The sequence below is a fragment of the Tetrao urogallus genome (genome assembly GCF_951394365.1).
Source record: "Tetrao urogallus genome assembly, chromosome: 2".
Taxonomy (NCBI): domain Eukaryota; kingdom Metazoa; phylum Chordata; class Aves; order Galliformes; family Phasianidae; genus Tetrao; species Tetrao urogallus.
Window position 1 is genome coordinate 81,752,972 of NC_136814.1, and position 21,322 is coordinate 81,774,293.

The following is a 21,322-nucleotide window of genomic DNA, read 5'->3' on the forward strand; positions in this document are numbered from 1 at the left end:
GAAACAGAAGGTAGCATTCATGACCCAAACCTGGTTCAGAGTGGGTGCTGGAGCCTCCTCAGGTCAGTAACATTGAGTTAAATAGAGTTCCCAGCACTCCAGCTAAGATTCTACAGTCACCACCAAAGGGTATTCCTTAAAACTTTGTAACAGCATTTTCTCTACCAGTAAGGAACATGAAACCAGCCTATACAGTGAGGCACACATTCTGTCTAACTTACAATAAAACATTTTGTTTTTGATGGAAGAAAGAAGCTCATAAAAATTATTTGGGCCTATTTTCTCCTCTAAGCAAAATAAATATGAGAAACATAACACATGGAATGCACTCTGGAAAATAAATGTTATCGTAATTATGACACTGCAGATAGAAGAGACAAAGGCTCAATTCCGTGCCTTATAAATTATCTATAGATCATGCAGTGTCACGGGGACAAAAAATGCACCAAGTATTTCAAAGATTAAATTAACTTATCAAGAAGAGTGAAAAGTGATTGTGAACCCAAGTGTCTATGGAAGAGAGTTTTATTTCCCACTGGTGCGTGGCCGGGTCTGTGACACATGGTAATAGCAATCTGCTGGATTGCATCTTCCATTGGGTCCAGGTGGCCCTTGTGGTCCGGGTGACCCTGGAGTTCCTGGAGGGCCTGGCAGGCCAGCAGCTGGTAAAATAAAGTCAGAATTAGCACAGTCCCCTCCAGAGCACATGCAGTGGCCTTCCTGCAATACATCCCTGAATGTTAGCTTCATACCAGCTCATGTGCAAGAAAGCGGGTGTATCCAACCCCATGTTATAGCAAAACCAGAAGGAAATTCCCTGATGTAAAACTGGTGTGAGAACCCAGAGAAAGGCATGTTAGTTCATAAATAACAATAGCATAAAATATATCTGCAGACTTGTACCTGCATGGCCAGGAGGTCCAGGATTACCGGGCAGTCCAATTCCAGGCTCACCTCTTTCCCCTTTCTGTCCTCTATAACCTGCACAGAAGAGAGATATAAAAATAAAAGTGTTCTCTTATTATAAACAGTAATTCTCTGAGGACCTTGTTGACAAGAAATTATCAAGATAAACATAATTGTTTATGTTTAGTGTTTGTGTAGGACAACACCTACTCATTTCACTTTTTTCCCCTGACACTAGCAATATTTTCTGAGACACTTACTCCATTCCTATATTCTTTCTGGAAAACATGCCAATTTCTAGCTGTAACTGTTACATCCTCTGCCAGAGGACTCTTGCTGTATTTACTAGCCCTTTCTACTAACCTTTCCCAAAGATTTTAAGTTACCTTCCTGAAGTTCCTGTAAAAAAAGGTAAGAATGCATATTCTGCTCCAGTGTTATCTGTTTGATGATGTGATACAAAGCACCAACCAGAAGGACATCTGCGTTCCAGCTGGAAGCTGTGTGCTTGGATATTCCTCTATATGTGTGAGAAGATCTCCATACCTATTGTAATGCACCTGCTCTTAGAAGTTGTTCTTGGAGCTTGTGCAGAGTATGGGTTCTAGTACAGAAAGCCTTCTTTGACCCAAGTACCTATACATTGTTAACAAGGATAACACCCTCCCAAACACCCCAGAATTTGGCACATAAGGTGACAAATATTAAAGATGATTTTGCCAACTTCTGATCACACTTGGAATTAAATTAGCTCTGGTTCCAGGACCAGTCTATTTCCTGTGTCACATATGTCACACAAGAAACCTCCTCTTGTGAAGAGATGTAGCTTACTCTGAATTAAAAGAGAAGAGGCACAGCTGACCAGTCAGCATAGTGCAGTCAGTCCACCTAGTGTCTCATGAATGACCAGCAGATAGAAAGCAGAGGTTGTGTGTCAGTGTACTGCAGTAATGCAACAGTGCTACTTTACAAGGCAATCTAGAAGGAAACTATTTCAATTGCTGTGGGTACAAATTCAAGCTTGTTACAACAGACACAATGCAAGAGGAAAGGTACACAGTACTCAAACCTTCTGTTAAATGCAGGCTTACTACAGATTTTGGTAGCAGGTGGCATTCTGGATTTCAAGACGGTGTATCAAGTATCCTTTATCAATTATCTCTTAGCACTCCACAGAGGCAAAAAACATTATGAAAGGCATGCAGGGTGACATGCACAACACAACAAATGGAAATGAAGTGTTTAAAAACTTACAGAGAAACAAACAAATCGTGCATTCTGGTTACTGAGTTGTGTTAAACAGAAGTGCAAAAGCATATAGGCACATAGGCTACAAGAACTCAGAAAAGTCAATATGAATGTGTTTGTACTCAGCTGTGACCACTGATTTTCTTTTCAACAACTGTAGGAGCGTTTATAACTATAGCAAGTTAGTTGTTCCGAAAACCTTGTGTAACACATAGTAGTGGCTACTGCTTGAGAAGCTCAATCACACAACCACAGGATCTATTACATTTCCTATTTATTATAGATCTCTGTATTTCTTAGTTTACAATAGATAATTAAAGTACATTTCTCACTACAAATCCAGTTAATTGTAATTTTACAAAGTAGTGCTGTCACTGATCATTGTTTTGGGAAAAAGAGAGAAACCACATTTACGATGCATCACATTTACCAAGTCCATGATAACCATTACTGTAGATATCTGACACAATGCACTTGAAAAGGGATTGAGATAGACCAAAAGTTTCCGCAAACATCAATGGAATTCAAGACAATAAGGAAGAAAAAAAGTAGCACAAACAGCAGCCTGACTATGCAAATGTATGAACAAGGGTAGTGTAAACAATTACTGGCTGTATCTGAATACATATGCAAAGTTGTAGGTGGTACATACTGGCAGATGTTCTGTTGACACTGAGAGTTAATACAAAATTTCCAGGTATGTTTTCTAAAAATAAGGCTTCATTTAACAAAACATAAGCATATCAGTAAATAGGCCTGTACGTAAACAGTCTAACAATGCAGTATGTAACCTTAGCAGTAAAATACTGGATTTTAAATGAGGTATATTTGCTCAGAATTAGGTCCATGATTACTCTTCTGGAAGTAATATCACCTTCTCTCTGAGCTTAAAGTGACAAACTCATACATAGTTAAAGAAAAATATTACCAAACACTAAAATTAGATTTTGATTTATTGTTTTTAACATAAAGGCACATGCCTATTTTTACTGGTAGAGTTACAATTCCAGTAAGAGGAACTGCTCAATTCAAAAGATCTTAGCAAATCCTTTCACGTAGGTTCTAGAAGTTTAGTTATAATTTCTGCAACACAAAAGTTGCATGTAAACATGTACCCAGGATGGGTAATATGGTAAACACTTGGTAGTAGTATGTAGCAAGGATGTATTTTAAGACAGAAGCATTCTCCTGCTGTTCACAGATTGAGTGGCCACAGCTAAAATAGAGCTTTTGGTTCAGTGATATCAGAACTACAGATTTGACAGTCAGAACGTCACTGTTGTAACACCCTCAGCTTTACTTGGAAATGATGCAAGCTTGTGTCTATGCATTATAGAAGTAAAAAGCCATCACGTTTAAACAGCTCCAAAAGTGTTCTAACTACATTACTGAGACCTTGTTCTACAGATAGCTGAAACCAGCATGCCAGTATCTAGAGAAATCAGAGGTTTTTTGATACAATCATAAGCAAACACACTAATGTGACAAAGAACAATGATTCTGAAGTATCCACAGTATTACACTGCACAAATACTCTGCGTATCACTGCAATCTTAAAAGCAAAAAACTGCAAAGCAACCTTGCAGCTGAGAGGTAGCAACTGAACGTCTAGTCAAAGTAAACCAAGTTAACTTCACCCTACAAAACAAAAAGCAGTTTACAGGAGGTAACAGGTTAAGCCAGTGCAGCTATTTCAGAAGAGTGATAGTGCCTGGACAACATCCACTACAAGGGGTTCATGATGTCAACCACAGTTTCTAGATGCTTCCAACACATAAGTTAATAACTATACTAAAATACATACATTTTATGACAAGGGTGAACAATAAAGACAAGGAATTTTCACTATTTATCAGACAGTATTTTTCTTTCCTGAGCGGGGATGTTCAATTCCTTGGTGCTATTTTGATAGAAATAGTGAAGCTTAATGAGTTTGAATGTTTCTTTTTGTTTGAGAAAAAGCACCATATTAACATAAAAGACAGTATGTATCTCTGGGCTGCAAAAATGTCACAAGGAAGTTTTCTCTAACGGACTGTAATTAATGTATAATTAGAGTTTAAATATCCAGTTAAATAACTGCAGTCAATTGAACAAGTTCCTGTAAAACAATCTTGTCTGCTTCATCCTTTGTGGCTGAAAATGAACTGAAATATGCAAGGGTGCTTTTCAGTCCGCTCAGAGATTCAGAGTGAAATTCTTTAGCTGTTGGTGCTAACAATGACAGGCACAGGCACTACTGGGAGATGCATGAACTGTATTCGTAAGTGTGCTTCTCTCACGGTAAGCTCTCTCAGTGTAATAAGGAGGCAAGACAAATTTTTGGTTTTCTTTTCTTCTTTGCAGTACAGTTTCATATCTTTTGATATATCAAATGGAAAAAAGTAATTTTCTTTTATAATTATAGAAAAAGAGAGGTAAATGCTTCTCACTTAGTTTAACTCTTAGTAACGTAAAAAGACTATTGAGTATATTGATAAAAGAAATGGGAATTCTGTGCACTACCTTTACTTAAGCACAAGGCACAAAAAAGCAGCTTTATTTTCTTTTTTTTTTCTTTTTTTTTTTTTTTTCAAGCATAGCTATCATCTTTACTCTTGATGCTCACTAGCTGGAAATGAAGCCTATTACAATGTTCTACTTCCCAGAAGCATCTGAGACTATTCACCACATACATTATCACTGATAAATCTGCCACTGTCATTAAAGTCTACTGTTTGCAGTGATCTGAATATTCAGTTAATGATGAAGTCAGTGTTGCAAGATTCTAACCCTTTTACTGTTTTCCTTGATCCTTTATTCTTGTTCTTCTCATTCTGAGCTTCTGTCAGGGGTTTGCGCTTATCAGTGTTAGTAAGTCCTTATTCTTCTGATAGCTTTAGGATCCACACATCTTCAGTTTTGCTTTCATGTTCTTCATTCCAGTCTGACTTGCTCTGACTCCAGAGCAGACCAAACTAACAAAAGATAATAATAAAGAACTACCTACAGATAAACTGCAATTTACATATTGCCCACAAAATATTATTAATCTGTAAATTATTTTTTTCTTTCATTCTTTTTTTCTCTTTCTTTTAATCTCGGATAGGCTGAGTCCACAGTAGAACACAGCTATGATGGTCTTGGATTCCTTGATGCTAAGTTTGCAGTGAAGGACAGTTCAGTGCAATGAGAGTCCTATACTGTCTTGTCTGACTGCATTTCATTCTACAAATTACCATTTGGAGCAGAATGAAAACTTGATCAGTCTGAAATTGATTTGTGACAATAGATTACTTCATAGTAAGAAAGATGTACGCTGCAATATTTCAGTTTTCACTGCCTGCTAAAGAACAGTAATTGCCTTCAATTTTTCCTCCCTTGTGCTGTCTCAGGATCAGAGCTGAAAGCACTCGGAAATCAAATTTTGTTTCTTAAATTAAACGGTCTCTCAATATGGGACACAATGTAAACAATTACAATAGAGTGCTGGCTCTGTTTCTGATGTGTTCAATTATTTTGGAGAGAAAATAACTTCTACACTACTCCAGATATCTGCCAGTTTTAGACATCTGTCAGTGATAAACTTTATAAAATTATTAGAATAAAATGCACTGATTAGGAGTTTTAAATCAGTAAAATCCACACATTTACTATGGGTTAATACTTAGATCTAGTCTGGAAAAAAATAAGTACCGTTTTAAAAGTTAATCATTAGAAAGCTAGGTAGGTAATCTTGGCTTATTTAATAATCATTAGCAAGTGTATAAAGATTTCAAGGTTTAATTTATGAGGTGATTATTTGGAATTCCTACCTTGAATCCCACGTTCCCCAGGTGGTCCTGGTAAACCATCCTTTCCTGGGGGCCCTGGTAAGCCATCTTTTCCTGGGGGTCCTGGTTTCCCATGAGCTTGGGAGGCAAGCAATGCGGCAGGCAACTTCAACTGGGACATAAACTGAGCCATCCTTTCTTCAATAACAAAGGACACAAGAAAAAAATGGTAAGAAATCTGTTCACAAAATACATTAAAATAAATAATTCCCAAAGCTCCAGCCAAGTAAATTTCTGGAAGTAAGATGTTTAATCCTCCTAAATGTCAATAGTTCGGGGTATTAAATGCTCCAGTAAGTACCAGGATCTTCAGTTCCAACTGACTTCATATTTGAGTCCTCACCCTTTGCGATAATCTCAATGAATTTGCACAAAATTTGTACTGTATTCTATTGATGTAGTTCAGTATCTTAAAAGACTTCTAACTTCTGTTTGTTGAAGTACTTAAAACACAGGAAGACAGAATAATTAACATTTAACATCCCTATGACAGGGTATTTTTATAACTCATATTAAACCCCAAAGTAAAACTCAAATAATGTGAGCAGTTCTTGGGATGTGCTTAAACCCTAGAAATAGTTGTAAAAACAAACGAACAAAACAACAACAACAAAAAAGGAAACAACTCAGCAAACATTACTACTGCAGACATTTCAGTATGAACAGCATGAACTGTTCATACTCATGGAACAAAGCATACTTGCTAGCATTTTAGTGCTCCTTAGATGTAGACCTTCACAGCTAACCCGGAAACTTAACTAAGCATTCCACACCTGATCTGGCATTTACTCTGGTGGAATTTTAAGATTTAAGATAAGAATTTCAGTGAAAAAAAGAGTGTGGGTATCAAACAAAGAAAAACAAAGTAAGATGACAGAAGACAGACAAAATGAAACAAAGCCCAAACCAGAAGATTTCTAGCAACAGCTGGTGAAGTGTACAAAATGGAATACGTACCAATGTGTAGCTGGTGTGACACATGCTTATCTTTGATAGCTAATCTTTTAATGCTTATTTTTTACATAAGAAAGCACTGTGTAACATATTTCAACTAGTAACTGTTTGAACATAACTGTACTAAATAGACAAACAGCAGCTAAGCATACCTATAGCAATTCAGCAAGTACTATGTACCATGTACATTAGATGATGTATAGAAATGTATATAAAAGTTATTGGAAAGTAAAAACATTTAGAAGAGAATTTAACATTAGCATCTAGCTATGTAAGACTTCTTTGTCTTACCTTCAAAAACCTTAAGAACCTCTTGTTTGATATATTTTTTTAGTTCTTCAAGTGAGACAGTATCAGTCTGATGAGGAAACAAAAAGGCAATATATGTTGGAAGATAAACGCAGAGAACACTATATGATGCTACAAAAATAACAATTAAAAAAAAAAAAAAGCTGAAAACAGCCCCAAGCTGATTTTTATTAATTATTAAATTAAATATTAAGCTAAAATTAAACATGCTAAAATTTATTTTACACTCTTAGGCACAAAGTTGACTTTACTGCAAATAAATTACAATATTATAAAGGCACTCACCTATCTGGATGACCAGCATGTATATGTTATGAAAGTAATTTGTGTAGGACCATAAGGAAACCCAGTGATGTTTCTTTACTTCAGTAGCCTTTTGTATAACATTTGCCAACTTCTCACCCCCATGGGACTACTTTCACGTAAAGCCAATGAAATAAAACTGTATCACAGGACCAGTAATTTAGTTAGAAAAGATTTTTAGATCTTTATTCCATCTGATTCAGGGCCTCTTACTAACTGAAATGAATTCACCGCATCTGTGCATACATATGCTTACATGGAGATAAACCAAAGTATACACAGCTGACAGGAAGCACTTCATTGTCTTTTCAAATACCTGTTTCTCTGTCACTGAGAATCACATTTCCTGCCTATTTTTCTTTAGCATTTGCAAATATTAGTCATCTCAGTGATATCGTAGTTTTTATGACAATGTAGCATTGCTTGATTGGATTCCCACTGCTCAGCACATGCTACCTTCATCTCTTCTGACTTTGCAAGCAACTAACAAAAACTTTTTATTTTCTTACCAGGAAACCTGGGGGGCCTGGTGAACCTGGAGGACCTTGATGACCTGGTGATCCTGGATGGCCTCTGTCTCCTGGTGGCCCAATAGGCCCCATGGCCCCCTTTTCTCCCGATGGGCCAGGCCTCCCTCTTTCACCTTGTGGACCTTTGTCTCCTGGAATACCCTGATCTCCCTGAGTAAAAAAAAAGCGTAAAGAAAACCACTGCACACAATGGAACCAGCTGGGAAGAGCTGCCAAGAATCCTAAAGAGTAACATTTTTCTTGTTCAGAAATTGATTCTTATTAGACAACTAAATTCTGCAGTGAAGCTGATTTACAGGCTAATCCTTGTCTCTGAAAACACAGCAAGCAATGTTTTGTTTTCTTGCGCTTTTAATGTTGAAGCCAATGACAAAACGTAGCTAGACCCTGCAACCCAGTTTTCCAGGAGAGAATTTTGGTGGGGAACATTTATAGACCTCATTCATCTAGAGGTGTCTAATATGGTACAGGCAGAATTTGGGTGCTCAAATTCTCCCAGGCATAGGGTATCAGTTGTTTTTTTTTTCCTTCAAATTTCCCTAGATGCATAATATTTTATTTTTGCCTGTATTCAAACCTGTTAATCAAAGAAATAACAGATATACACATACACTTCAAATGAGTAACTTCTCTGCAAACAAAATATACTAAATGTTGATGCTCTGGCTAGCCTCTATCATGGCTGAGATGTAATTTAAATTTGTTTTATTTGTAGTGAATTAAATCTTTTAGAAGGGCTTAATATATTAGCTGTTAGTTCACTGAGCTATATCTGTGGAGCACAGTGCAGCAAGTCATGCATTCAGATTGTTAACAAACAGCTGACATCTCTTATGGGTCACTGGTTGTCCTTGCTGCATCACTTAAGCTAATGACAAGTTCCACCATAAGGAGCAAACAACACTAGGAACTGCCTGCATTATTACAAGATAAACCTAGAATCCACATTTATGAGAAGCAAATAAATGGAATGAATTGGATTTTTAATCTACAGCAAGTACTGGTAAACTTTATTCAAATCTGAAACATGACTAACTGATAAAATGATAAAAGTGTAGTTACAGTCACAAGTTGTATTTACATGACATGCTAAGACTGAAAAGAAAAAAGATGGAGAGAAAGCTAAGGATGAAAGCAGGAGGTTATCTACCATTTTTATCACCCATCTGTCCTCCAAATCTGTACTATTTCCAGTGAATCAGAGCTCTTTAACAGCTATGACTAAAGATATAACAAAGACCACTGTCACTTGAATTGCTTTATTGCATTTGCATTTGTGACATGCAAAGATCTCAAGGATAAAATGAGGAAAGCTTTCAAAGTTTGACTACATCACACACAAGGGGATTATCTACTTTCTAACTTTCATCAACAATTTACACTGCCCAGGTCATCTGCATTAGAAGGTCTGTAAAGGTGTTTTTCTCTAAATGCAGAAAGTAATTCAGTTTCTCACAGTGGTTCATGGGATGCTTATTGTCACCTATAGTTCACAGAAAATTAATAGGTTGGTTGTGACTATAAAATATGTGCTAATGAGGTGTTTGGATACACAGATAAAAGGAAAGAAGTTATTAAAACAAGGGACTTACACGTTCTCCTTTGGGCCCTCTGTCTCCTGGTCTCCCCACAGCACCCTGAAAAATTGTTTTTGAAAGAGATTAAATATATTGCTTAAAGGCTTTGTTGTGTGTTCAGCTGAACTGAAAACAACTACTAGGATTAACAGCTGCATTATTTGTGAACAATTAAATATACTAAAATGCAAAAGCATGGTTTCCTACCGGAGGACCTGGCAGTCCATCTTTTCCATTGATTCCCTATTAAAAAAAATAAAAAAAAATTAATAATTATTTATATGTATTTCGAAAACAAGTGTAAAGCTCACTGGTTAGAGATGGTGTCATGGTTCTATGTTTTTTTTGTTTTTATTTTTTGTTTTTGGGTTTCAGTATTCCACATCAAAACATCATGTAGTGTACGGGGCATTAAAGTATCACTGCCCCAGTTCCAAATATCTATCCCTGTACATTACAGCAGTCATGGGATCTGGCCCTTCCTGGTGGGGGGGGCGCTCTCTTGCTGCCTTGCAGTGGGTGCTGGAGGGTGCTTTCCTAGCCGTTCCAAGCTTTTCAGGTTTGACTCGGTCCCAGGAACTCTCTCTCTCTCATCTTGTCTGATTTATTAATCTCAATTTCAATTAAATTGTATATATTGTGTTATCTTGTATTCCGATATTATAGTAAAATAAGTTTTCCTCCATAGATTGTTGCCGCTGCTCTTTTCCTCCATTCCTTCCTTCCCGTTTTTGTGGGACTGGGGTGGGGGGGGAGGGCAGAGGCCTGTCGCCCCTGTCACGGACATAGATTGATCTGGTCAACTCCGTGACAGATGGTATCAGTACACATTCTAAAGCTGCAGTCAGAAGTTTACATGGTTACAGTGTCGAAACACTCACAAACACTCTTCGGGAATGTGCTACAAAAAAGCTTGAGGCCATGCTGAACTGCAAGCAGATTACATTTGAACTGAGAGAGCAGCGCAAAAAATATCTTCAGTGACAAGATAAGTATCAGTTGTAATGAACATGCAACTTCAAATGACCAGCTACAGCAAAATTCTGCAAACGTGGAATATGGAGCTGTACAGATACTCTACAAGTCCTAGTTCATTGTACAATGACAGAAGAGATTCATGTTATGATAAGCATTAGTCCTAACTGCCCTATTAGCCTCTGCTGTTACAGAGATTAGACCTCAGCAATAAATGTCCAGATCTGTTCATTGGCCATTAGGACTTGTGACACGCCACAGCTTCCACCTGCTGGTCAAAACATTTTTTCCTGCCCAAAAGAGGGCAGTCTTACTCAAAATGCACACTGAAAGCAGTCTCAGACTCACATTTTTCCCCAGCCTGGAACATGACATTGTCTCAGAATGTGCTGGGTGGCATGGGCCAAATAACGTCACAGAGTAATTTAACAATTGCTCAACACCAGGTAAGTGCAAGACAAATGCTCTGTCACTATTTATGTTGATGGGATCTACAAGGCCAGAACCTGCATACACAGAAAACTTAGAGCTATGTTGCATGAGTGAAAAAGAAGACTTGGATAGGCAAAGGAATCAGCAATATTTCCTTCTTTTTCATACTGCAAAGCTTGGTTTTGAATGATTAAGGTCACTGTGGACCTGCATCCCTTGCTGGTGTGTCCATGACCCCATCTTGTTCCTGCCCTCAGCTCAATTGCTTCTTCTTGCAGAGCAGCTCACTGTTGTAGCATCCTGACAGAGCTCACGAAAGCAGGCACTTTAAAATTTTATTAGTGATACAGATTTTCAAGCTGTTCCTTAAATTGGGCCAGTTTGCTGCAGAAATTACAGAAATGGTCTTTTTCAAGAGAGAAGAATAGAGTGGAGATGTGGTAATAATCCGAAATGGTGCACTTCTCATGCTTGTCACTGCAACACCGTGCTCAGGGGGAGGGAGTTCTGAGCTATCCTAGCTGAACTACTTCTGCAATATGAACTAGACTGTTTTAAACTAGCTCAGACAGTGCTACAATACACTGCTGACTACAGTGCATTTTAAATAAAGAGATCTGATCAAACATATCCTCAGAGAATAGTATGTGCTTCAGACATGATGTTGCATTACGAGTAGAAGAACAGTAATGTGTATTCAGAGTCATGAAGCCAACAGTTCTCTGCATAATTGAAACTATGAATGCATTTTGTTGCTCTATCCTCAGCAGAGTGTGCTGAGCTCTTGGGTTAATATTCTCATTCTGAAAAACTGCTAAGGGATCATTCAAGTCAACAGGATCCAAGTGACGTTCAAAATGATCTCAGTTAACCTCCAAAGGATCTCAGTAACATTGGCTATTAAAACATAAACACATCACACTCTATATGAAAAGAATTCTTGACTAGACGGTCATATTGAACACTGTAACTCTAGAATGTTCTTCAGAAGTGATCAAGCCCAATACAAAACAGGATGTACTCTAATTTCTTTCGAAACTTGTCATAAACTAAGATGCATATTTTCCTAATGAATGTAGATAAAATTGCTCACTGGTTTTCCCTGTGGTCCTTCTGGCCCAGGGAAGCCTGTATCTCCTATGGGTCCTCTTTCACCCTAAGTAAAAAGAAAACACAAATGAATCTGCATGTAAAATCTTGCATTCAATATTCAATATATTTTTGTATTAGCACAGTAGTCTAGAACTCAAATCTGTACTTACAGGTTCTCCTGGCAATCCTGGGGATCCTGGAGATCCTGGCTTTCCCTGCAAGAAGAGAATATTAGAAATTCAAGTTGCTGTGAAGAAAAACATCAATTTATCTTAGGTCAAAACTAAGACAGGATATACATTTGAGTGAAATGCTCACATTACAGCTCAATCAATGCTTTAAAAGAGAAAAAATAAATCTTTAATAATAGAACTTAGCATAAAATGGTAAAGCAAATAATTTCTTTTCAATGGATCTTACTAGAGTTAAATGTAAGCAAAAGAATGCAACTTCATCAGTGATGAAAGGAAGTCAATAACTATTTCACATCCAACTAGAATAGAAAGCAACAACAGTAAGACCTGAAACATACCCAGTGGGAAATACACAGGGAATGAACAATTATGATGAACCCAACTAGCTAATGCATTATTGATTCACAGTGTATATATAATACATTACAGAGCAACAAACTTTGAAACTTTACACAGGCTATAAAACTCAAAGAAAAAATTATCTTCTTCCTTTAAATGTGAGTTTTTACCTTGTTTTAGGAGAACTTAAGTACATTAAGCTACTTAAGCTAATGTTCTCTCTTAGAAATCACAGTAAATACACTAAATTAGGTGCTAATGGAAATGGGATTGCATAGATACAGACTTCTCTTTATTTCATGAAACACATTTATAATTTAAACACAGCTCTTGAATGGATTGGTAGCTGTCCAAATTTAATAATGAATGTATTTGAATATAAATAGCTTCATACTGCCTCCTGAAATACAAATATGTATACATTTATTAAACTGTGAATGCAATCTAAAGAAAATTTGTCTTTATTTCCTTTAGGAACACAAATGAACAATTATAATTTCAATTTATCATTAGTTACATTTACTTTCACCTACAACAAAGCTTCAGACTGACTTTCAGAAACTTCTTGAATACAACATGTAAATAACTATCAAAGTATGTCCCTTAAAGCAAATGTTTGATTGATTTGAAATGCAGATTGCTGTGCATTGCATTAACTAATGTTCATATTTTTTCTTTGTGATAGACAGATGCCTGGAAATTTATGTATGCCCAAGAACACAGAAAATGACTTTATAATTTATCTCTATAAAGCTGAGGCAATGAGAAGAATATTTCTTAAATGAGAATATACAACTTCAAATTCAAGCTTTATCATGTATTCACTCCATTTCCGAGCCCTCAGAAGTCTTAAAATTCTAATTCTTTTAGGAAAAATATGTCATTCTCATATCTGCCCATACGTCACTTGTTACGAGCTCCCAGAAACAGTAAGTAAGATTACAGCTAAGCACCTTGCTTGACTTTTTTTCAGGTTCTTGTAACAAAATGAGATTTCTTTAATGAATATACGTACTGGTATCCCTGCTACTCCTGGTGTGCCAGCTGGTCCACGGTCACCCTGAAGAAAAGATAAATCATTATTTAAATGGTAACACTGAAAACAGGAGCTCATTCATGGATCCTGATTAAAACCTTAGGAAGAATTATGCAGTGAGCTGAAATGGAAGTCAAGAGCTGGGCTCTGCTAAACGCTAGCATTTAGCTCTGACACTGACTCATTTTACAGACTTGAGCAAGTAACAGAAATCCTTGTTTAGGTTCTTTTGTCAGAACTTACACCTTATCCTTTACATTCTGTTCGAGACCTTCCTGGAAATGGGATGATTTATCTGAGGCTTTTTAAGTAATAATCATTTAACCAAAATTAACACATAACACATAACCAAAATTAACACATTGCAATTCACTATCCTATCAAGACCCCGCTATTTAAGATTCACCTTTTAAAGAACCTTTTGCCTTCCTGCTCTGCTCTCAGCCATTTCATGCAACTCAGTATCCTTGATTTGCTTGTGCTGTGGTCTTTTAAGCACAAAGTTTCCTTTATCACAGAGATACCTTCATCAATAATTTAAGCTAAGAGAATGGATTTCGTGCTGGAGTTGACGAGGTGTGAGTGCAAATTCATCTTTATCTCCTGTGAAGACTATAACTCAAAGCAGATGGATGGAGCTGACCAGAGGTGAAACTCTACAGCAAGATTTGCCCTATCCCATTGCTGACATGCATCAATCTGTAAAAATGCACTCTGCTAGGATAACGTTGTTTAAAAATGTAAGAAGATCAGACCCCAGGTCTCTATAATCATGTCAGGAAAGCCCTGACGCAGCTGAAGCCATACAAACAGGAGAATAGTTTTTGAGCTGAGTTTACATTACCCAGAGCTGTTTTGCAAAAACTCTGCCAGCACAGCTACAGTCACATTGTTTTGTGTAGAAAAGCTCAAGGAGATATTTTGTGTCGTTCTCATCATTTTGTTCAGGTGATAAAACAATAATGCTTGTAATTGGAAACACTTAACTACATTATAAATAGCATAGAGAGAAGACAAGTTAATGCCTATAAACAGTTTTGAGAGCCTCACATCAGAGCTACAGTATAGGGGAAAATATCAATTCTAGGTAACAGTAACTTCTCAGTTTTCTGAACCAATTATGCAGCACTAGACTAAGAAATGCAGTGCAGGACTGTTCAAGACAGATGAATACAAATTCTGTTTTGTTTTTACGTTTAGGGTTTTCAGACCCCATGACAACAGAGCATAGTTAAAACCTTGCTGCCTATCACATTTGTGACAGAACAACTGCAGTACTAAAAACTTGACACTGCCCACATAACACCTAACTCTGAACCAAATAAATTGAATCTGGCTGAGGAGCCAGAGGCTGGCAGCCAGTTTCCCTGCACTGGCAACTGGGAGTAACCTCTACAAATTAGGAGTGCTCTCTGATTTGCCTGCCAGCCCAAAGGGGTTAGTTAATGAAAAGCGCATGGCCTTGCAAGGCACATTCACTCTGACACACTGCCCACATAATAAAGCAGATCAGAGCAGTATCACCAAATGAAACTAAACCAAAACAGACGAGACCTTGGGTCTAGAGGGAGAAGCTTGCTCACAGTTCAACCTCTCTTGCTCAGGAGACAAAGAGAAGTCACACAATACAAGTTTCCCTCTCAGTGAAAAATTTATGAGCACCTTTAGAGTAGTCAAGTACTTGTGGTACTTAGCAGGGCTCATTGGCTTCAGCAGTGCCTCCATGCTGCATGGTGATTCCGTAACCAGAATTTATATACACAGTGGGGTTCATTAGGTGCTGGCAGTGTGTGAGAGTAAAGATAGAAATCCTCAACACTTCCCTTGAAATTTTTTCCCCTTGCCCTTGCATTTAGAAATGTGATGCACAGCACAACTGCAAAATCACTGTGTCAGCATAGCTGAGGGAAGGCTAATTTTATCCTGAGGGCACAAATGTTTTCAGCCAGCTCATGACATTATCACAAAACTACAGCTGGCACTGTCTATGCAATAAGGCATTCTGCTGCACTGATGTATCTTGTAGCTCTAAATTAAAAGCCAGCATGCACTGTACAGTTGGGAATGGCAGGCAGACTCGGATTCTGTTTGCACCACAAGTGTGGAATTCAGATTAAATTTACTTAAAGAAAGGGTATTTTGGCTTTGGGAATGGGCCAAGCACTCACTTAGCTTGTTTATACAGTCTGTTCTGTTACATTTTCCCCTTATTTAATTTGTGTCCCCATTTTGTCTCTGGTTTGTAATACCTCCCTGTGTCTGTTTATGCTAAAATTAGGTTGTCCTTAATTGCTTGTAAACTGTAGTCTTCCAGAGCAAGAATTATCTAATTTAAAAACCTAGTGTAGTCACCTACCTTGGTTTGTTATCCTATAATCTCTGCAGAAGTAGTAGTAATACACAGTAATAGTATGGATAAACTTCTGATTATATGGCTTTTTGATGAAAAGTGTCACAGTAAACTATTTTTTTGTATTAAGTGAATAGCATACAATTCCTAAAAACTGAGTGTTTGGATTGCAAAAAGATTACTATTTCTTCTTACACTTAAAAGATACGGGTAAAATCAAAACAAAGTGTCTCCACTGACAGAAAACATATTTTCAGGGCTTTTTTATTTCTCTGGTGGACTTTTTATGCTTTACGAAAAAGCTTAAATTTTTTAGCATTTCATAATAACCTTTACTCTAAGTTTGTACCAGCCTCCATAACTGATACATGAAAGGCTGAAACATCACCAGCTCAAGGAAAAGTAATTTCCTAGGACCAGAATGCACGCTTGAACAAGAGGAAGGCTCTTGAGATTGTGACACAGTTCAGGATGTGCTATGATGGCTTCATACAGGCAGTGCAATAAGAAAAGTAAAATAGAAATCAGGGGCCTTTTTAGATAATGAGCAATAGTCTTGAGAAATCAGTTTTGCCTTTGCGTTCATAGGGCCCTCACATCAAACACTGTGGGGAATAGGGAATCAGTGTCTTCTATTTCAAGCATTTCCTCTATCTTTATACTCAGCTGAAATAGTTTTTGTTTGTTTGTTTGTTTGTTTGTTTTTTAATGGAAGTTTTTCACATACTTGGTCTAGACTAATTCAGGTACAAATTTTGATTCATACCTGTAGCTATGCCCGAAGTGTTAAAACAAGCAGACAGACTCTAAGCATAACATGGTGCTCAGGAAAGAACAAGAATTAGAGACATACTACAAGGCTTTCTACACACATTTCCATTTGTGGAAAATGGAATTTCATATTGGGTAAGTAAATGATTTAGGTGTACATTTAAGGAAAAAAAACAAAAGGAATATGGATAAAAATACAAATCTTTTTCACACAGAAACATTAATTTTCAGAAAAATTCAAATAAGGTTTCAGAAATCAGTTAGCTGCAGACAGACCCATTAAAAAGCCTAAACTTCTTCTTTAATACTCTTACCTTTTCTCCTGGGAGTCCTTCTAGACCTGGTAATCCCATTGGTCCTGGGTCGCCCTGATTTTTTTTAAATTAAAATGGATTGCATAGATTAGAAACACTGAACTGTTCAAGAGAAATGTGGAAGAGTAAGCAAAAGCAGAATATTTAACTTGAGATTACCAAAATAGCTAACAGTGGACAGATTTTGCTATACTGTTTTAATTTTGTCTAAGAATGTAATGGAAGACTCCCTTCCTGTGTTTTTTCAAGCCTATGTCAGCTCTAGGTCACCACTTTCAAGCTCTAAATCACCACTTTCCAGCAGCAGAGGCACATGTTGTGAGCATATTGTATCCACCACAGAACTAACATCCAAGCAATTCTGTTCAATTTACTGCATCAGAACAGAACTCTATTCCTTGCACAAACCTTTCTCTGCAACAAAGGGCACGCAGGCGAAGTCTCTGTGCAAGTCTTCAGGCTTTGAATGAAAACCAAAAAACTTCTGCAGTGGAGAAATCAGTTCAACTGGGAAAGTTCTATTACTCTTTTTTTTTTCCTTTTTTTAAGACAATCAACAGATAATTTATCACAGAAATTTGAACTACTGTTAATAATTTCAGTATTCCAGCTATCTCAGTTAAATCAAAAACCACAGCAAATTCCTTCTGCAGATGTTATAAATTCTTTGACAGATTCCACTTTCCAGAGCCTGTACGGGAGAAAGAACTTCTTGAGTAGGAAGAGGTTGCTGGTATAGAAAGACATATTCAGCTTGTAGGCATTAAGAGCAACTGTAAGCTCTCTGTTGGCTGGCTGAGTGGAGATTATGTGACTTCACGGTAGATTAAGTCTTAGCTAAATCTTCAAAATGTTAACTGCCCCATCTCTTTGGGCTTGTCTGAGTTAGTCTGAGCTAGCTGTGGTTAACACTGCAGCTATTTTTGTGAGTGAAGCCAGATACTCTTAAAGGTCAGCAGTTAACTCTCTTTATGTATTTTACTCAGGAGTGACAACCTCAAGGCAGGACAACAGCTGGAGAGGTAAAGAGTCAGCATCTTAGTGGCTGAATGAACTTCTAAAAGCCCTAAGGAACTGTAGACGTTTTACTTGAAGATGTCACTTCTTTCATTAATAGCAGACATAGCTGTTTTCTCACTTTGGTGAAAAGGACATGATTTTTCTTAAAAAAGGATCTGTCCAATACTTCGCAGGGTTTCCTGATCTTCATCAATAAATCAAGGGGAATTGTACTTAGGCAATCTCTATTATGACCAAAAAGTACGTACCACGGTGCCAGGATCTCCTTTTGGACCCTGCAAAGCAAACAAGAAGCAGACATACATTTAGAGAACTACACAGTGACATAGTATTTTCTTCTATATTAATACATTATAAATATAAATTGGCAATGCAGTGCATTTACAATCAGTATTTAGTCCAGTCCTCTCAGCATATTAATTCTGCTTTAAAACAGCAGAACTTGCTTAAGACTAGTAAGAAAGAGGACTTAAATAAGTACAGCACACCTTGGGCTTCAAAGAACCAAAACAAGCCGAGATATCTGCACAGGGCAGCATACTGCCTGGAAAGACACAATGTTGTACTGCTGCCATATTCACATATCATCCTACACTGTAGCTATAGGCAAGGAATCAGTGACAGAATTGAGAATTCATGAGTTTCTAATTTCCAGCACATAATTTAATCCATAGCAAGATCATCACTAACTATAAGGAGTATATTGTGCAGTTTAGGACATTAAGATACTTTCAGTCAAGCCCAATACCAAGTTATGCACTGTTTTGGCAGACTTTACTTAATATTCAGCATAGCTTTAGAGTGAAATATTTAAATCAAAATAAGCTACTCTCCCAGCCTAAAATGTTTGATCAACACATAAAATTACATTTATATATGTCACTATTTATTACATTTATTACATCATTTCCTAGATGAGTTATAATTTCTACCTCTTACATATAAAATCCAGTTCCATGGTACTCATCAAAACTACATGCAGTTAAATGTCTGTTACCCCTCCGTTACTATTTTAATTACATATCAGAAATTAAGTTACTCTTAAATACTTACTGGAGGTCCTGGTGGACCTGGATAACTTGCGACACTTGCACCTCCCTGTAATAGCAAATTTAAAAGTTGAGTTGGATCAAAATTAGGTGTTGATTGAAAAGCTTTGTATGTAAGAAAGAAATACCAGAAATACCTGGAGTTTATATAAGCTGCTCATTCCATTTCTTTCATTGTAAGGCACACCCTTTAAAACATAAAAAGCAAGTAAGCACCACAACTATAAACTACAGAGGCAGAACCACTGCCCTGTTTTAAGTCCCATGCATCAGCAAAACTGTGGTTTCTAGATCAATTTTTCCACATTTCCAGACATTTCATAAGAAATGAATAAGTAAGAACTTAGTAGGATACACAACTATGTAAGCTTGGTACTTTATTTTTGTTTTGTTATAAAACCAGATACTGTAAATTCTCAGTGTACATTCCATTTCAACATTCTTACATAATAACTGGTCAACAGATAGAAGCAATGACAGCACTGTTTTCATTTGAAAAATCTGTGTTAAACTAAAAAGTAGAAAGCATATAATTGTTTGCCTCAACTGTTTTGAGAACATAAAGGCTTGAATGGTAAATCTAGCTTAATACTCTAGTTAAATGGATAAGACTGTAAAGAATTAAGAAGAGTGATTCAGTGGTTGAACTACCAACTCACATTTGGCCCAATGATTTTTAGTACACAAAAAGCTCAAACTATGCAGGTGTGTTCAACTTATTATTGAGTGGAATTCTTGCTCTCAAAAGATATCCAGATGTTTTCTCAAATTCAAGCCAGTTAATATTTAAAGTGGACTTAGTAAATATGCGTGCCAGCCAGTCTTCCTCTACGAATGTTTACAAATCTTGTGTACAAAAATGAAAACTTGAAAACAAAAAGGAAAGGGCAGACATTTAAACTGAAAATAAAGTCCTAAAACATGTTTCCAGCATAAATTAACTTAGCCGATGCTCTGAAAACTTTACATATTTCAAGACTTTCAAGAACTTCAGGATGAGAAAGTTTTCATACATAATTAATGATGCAAATTAATACAGTATGCTTTACTTTAGTTTTGCTCTCAAACTTCTTTTATATGCAACATCTGGCAGATACAGAAAACTTGTGCTACAACAGAAAGTCAGAGATCTAGCTGGTTATTCTTGCATTGCATACTAGCTACAACTTTTATCCTGCTATCCTGCTATCCTTATACCAATTTTTTGAGTATGTTCTGAGTTCTAAACCATCACTTCCTCTAGAGAATTTTCATGAGATACAGATTGAATTTAGAGAAGCAAGGACTGAAAAATGTACAGTCCTCTTAGCTAAAGTCAGCTCTAGGGTTAAATTTGGGGCAGAAGTGAATGATTTTTTTTTTCTACTGCAGGCTAGAAGTAGGCTGCATTTGAGACTGGAGTATGTAAGAATTATTAGAGTATAGCTAGATTCTAGAAACAAAGCATTCTGTGAATTATGGTAAAGAATGACATTTCTAAGGCTGTATTTAAAATAAGGGATTGTGAGGTCATTCAGTTATTAATTCTTCAGAATTAATTTTGTGTTAGGTACCGTTCCAGTTAATCTACAGTTCAAAGCCTTCCATGGACTTCCCTGGGTTACCTGATCTCAGGTATCCAAAGTGAATAAATTAACCTCAGTGTTCAAGGATTTTAGAATTCGTTTGACCAGATTTCTAAGATGGCACTGGTGACTTGGATTTAATGATGAATCACAAGAAAAAAAAGGAATACTGAACTATTCTGCAATAAGACTTTGCTGTCTTCCTGCACTACTAATATGTCTTAGAGAGACAGTCTACTTCTTGATATCATAGAATCATAATCATAGAATGGCCTGGATTGAAAAGGACCACAATGACCATTGACTTTCAACCCCCCTGCTGTGTGCTGGGTCGCCAACCACCAGACCAGGCTGCCCAGAGCCACATCCAGCCTTGCCTTGAATGCCTCCAGGGATGGGGCATCCACAGCCTCCTTGGGCAACCTGTTCCAGTGCATCACCACCCTCTGTGTAAAAAACTTCCTCCTAATATCTAAACTAAACCTCCCCTGTCTCAGCTGAAAACCATTCCCCTTGTCCTATCACTATCCACCCTTGTAAACAGCC

General features: G+C 37.1%; 1 protein-coding gene across 1 annotated transcript in view; it reads right to left on the reverse strand.

Moving 5' to 3' along the window:
- Positions 1–525: 525 nt before the first annotated feature.
- The window catches only part of COL19A1 (collagen type XIX alpha 1 chain), a gene marked incomplete at both ends in the record, with an annotated part of 178,160 nt that continues 157,363 nt past the window's right edge, over positions 526–21,322 (reverse strand). Inside the window, 14 exons of the mRNA XM_079550583.1 lie at positions 526–662; positions 904–981; positions 5,949–6,104; positions 7,212–7,278; positions 8,042–8,212; positions 9,655–9,699; positions 9,847–9,882; positions 12,140–12,202; positions 12,309–12,353; positions 13,687–13,731; positions 17,143–17,196; positions 18,411–18,437; positions 19,216–19,260; positions 19,349–19,399. Coding sequence (XP_079406709.1) covers positions 526–662; positions 904–981; positions 5,949–6,104; positions 7,212–7,278; positions 8,042–8,212; positions 9,655–9,699; positions 9,847–9,882; positions 12,140–12,202; positions 12,309–12,353; positions 13,687–13,731; positions 17,143–17,196; positions 18,411–18,437; positions 19,216–19,260; positions 19,349–19,399 — 1,020 coding nt within the window. The remainder of the gene's footprint in view (positions 663–903; positions 982–5,948; positions 6,105–7,211; positions 7,279–8,041; positions 8,213–9,654; positions 9,700–9,846; positions 9,883–12,139; positions 12,203–12,308; positions 12,354–13,686; positions 13,732–17,142; positions 17,197–18,410; positions 18,438–19,215; positions 19,261–19,348; positions 19,400–21,322) is intronic.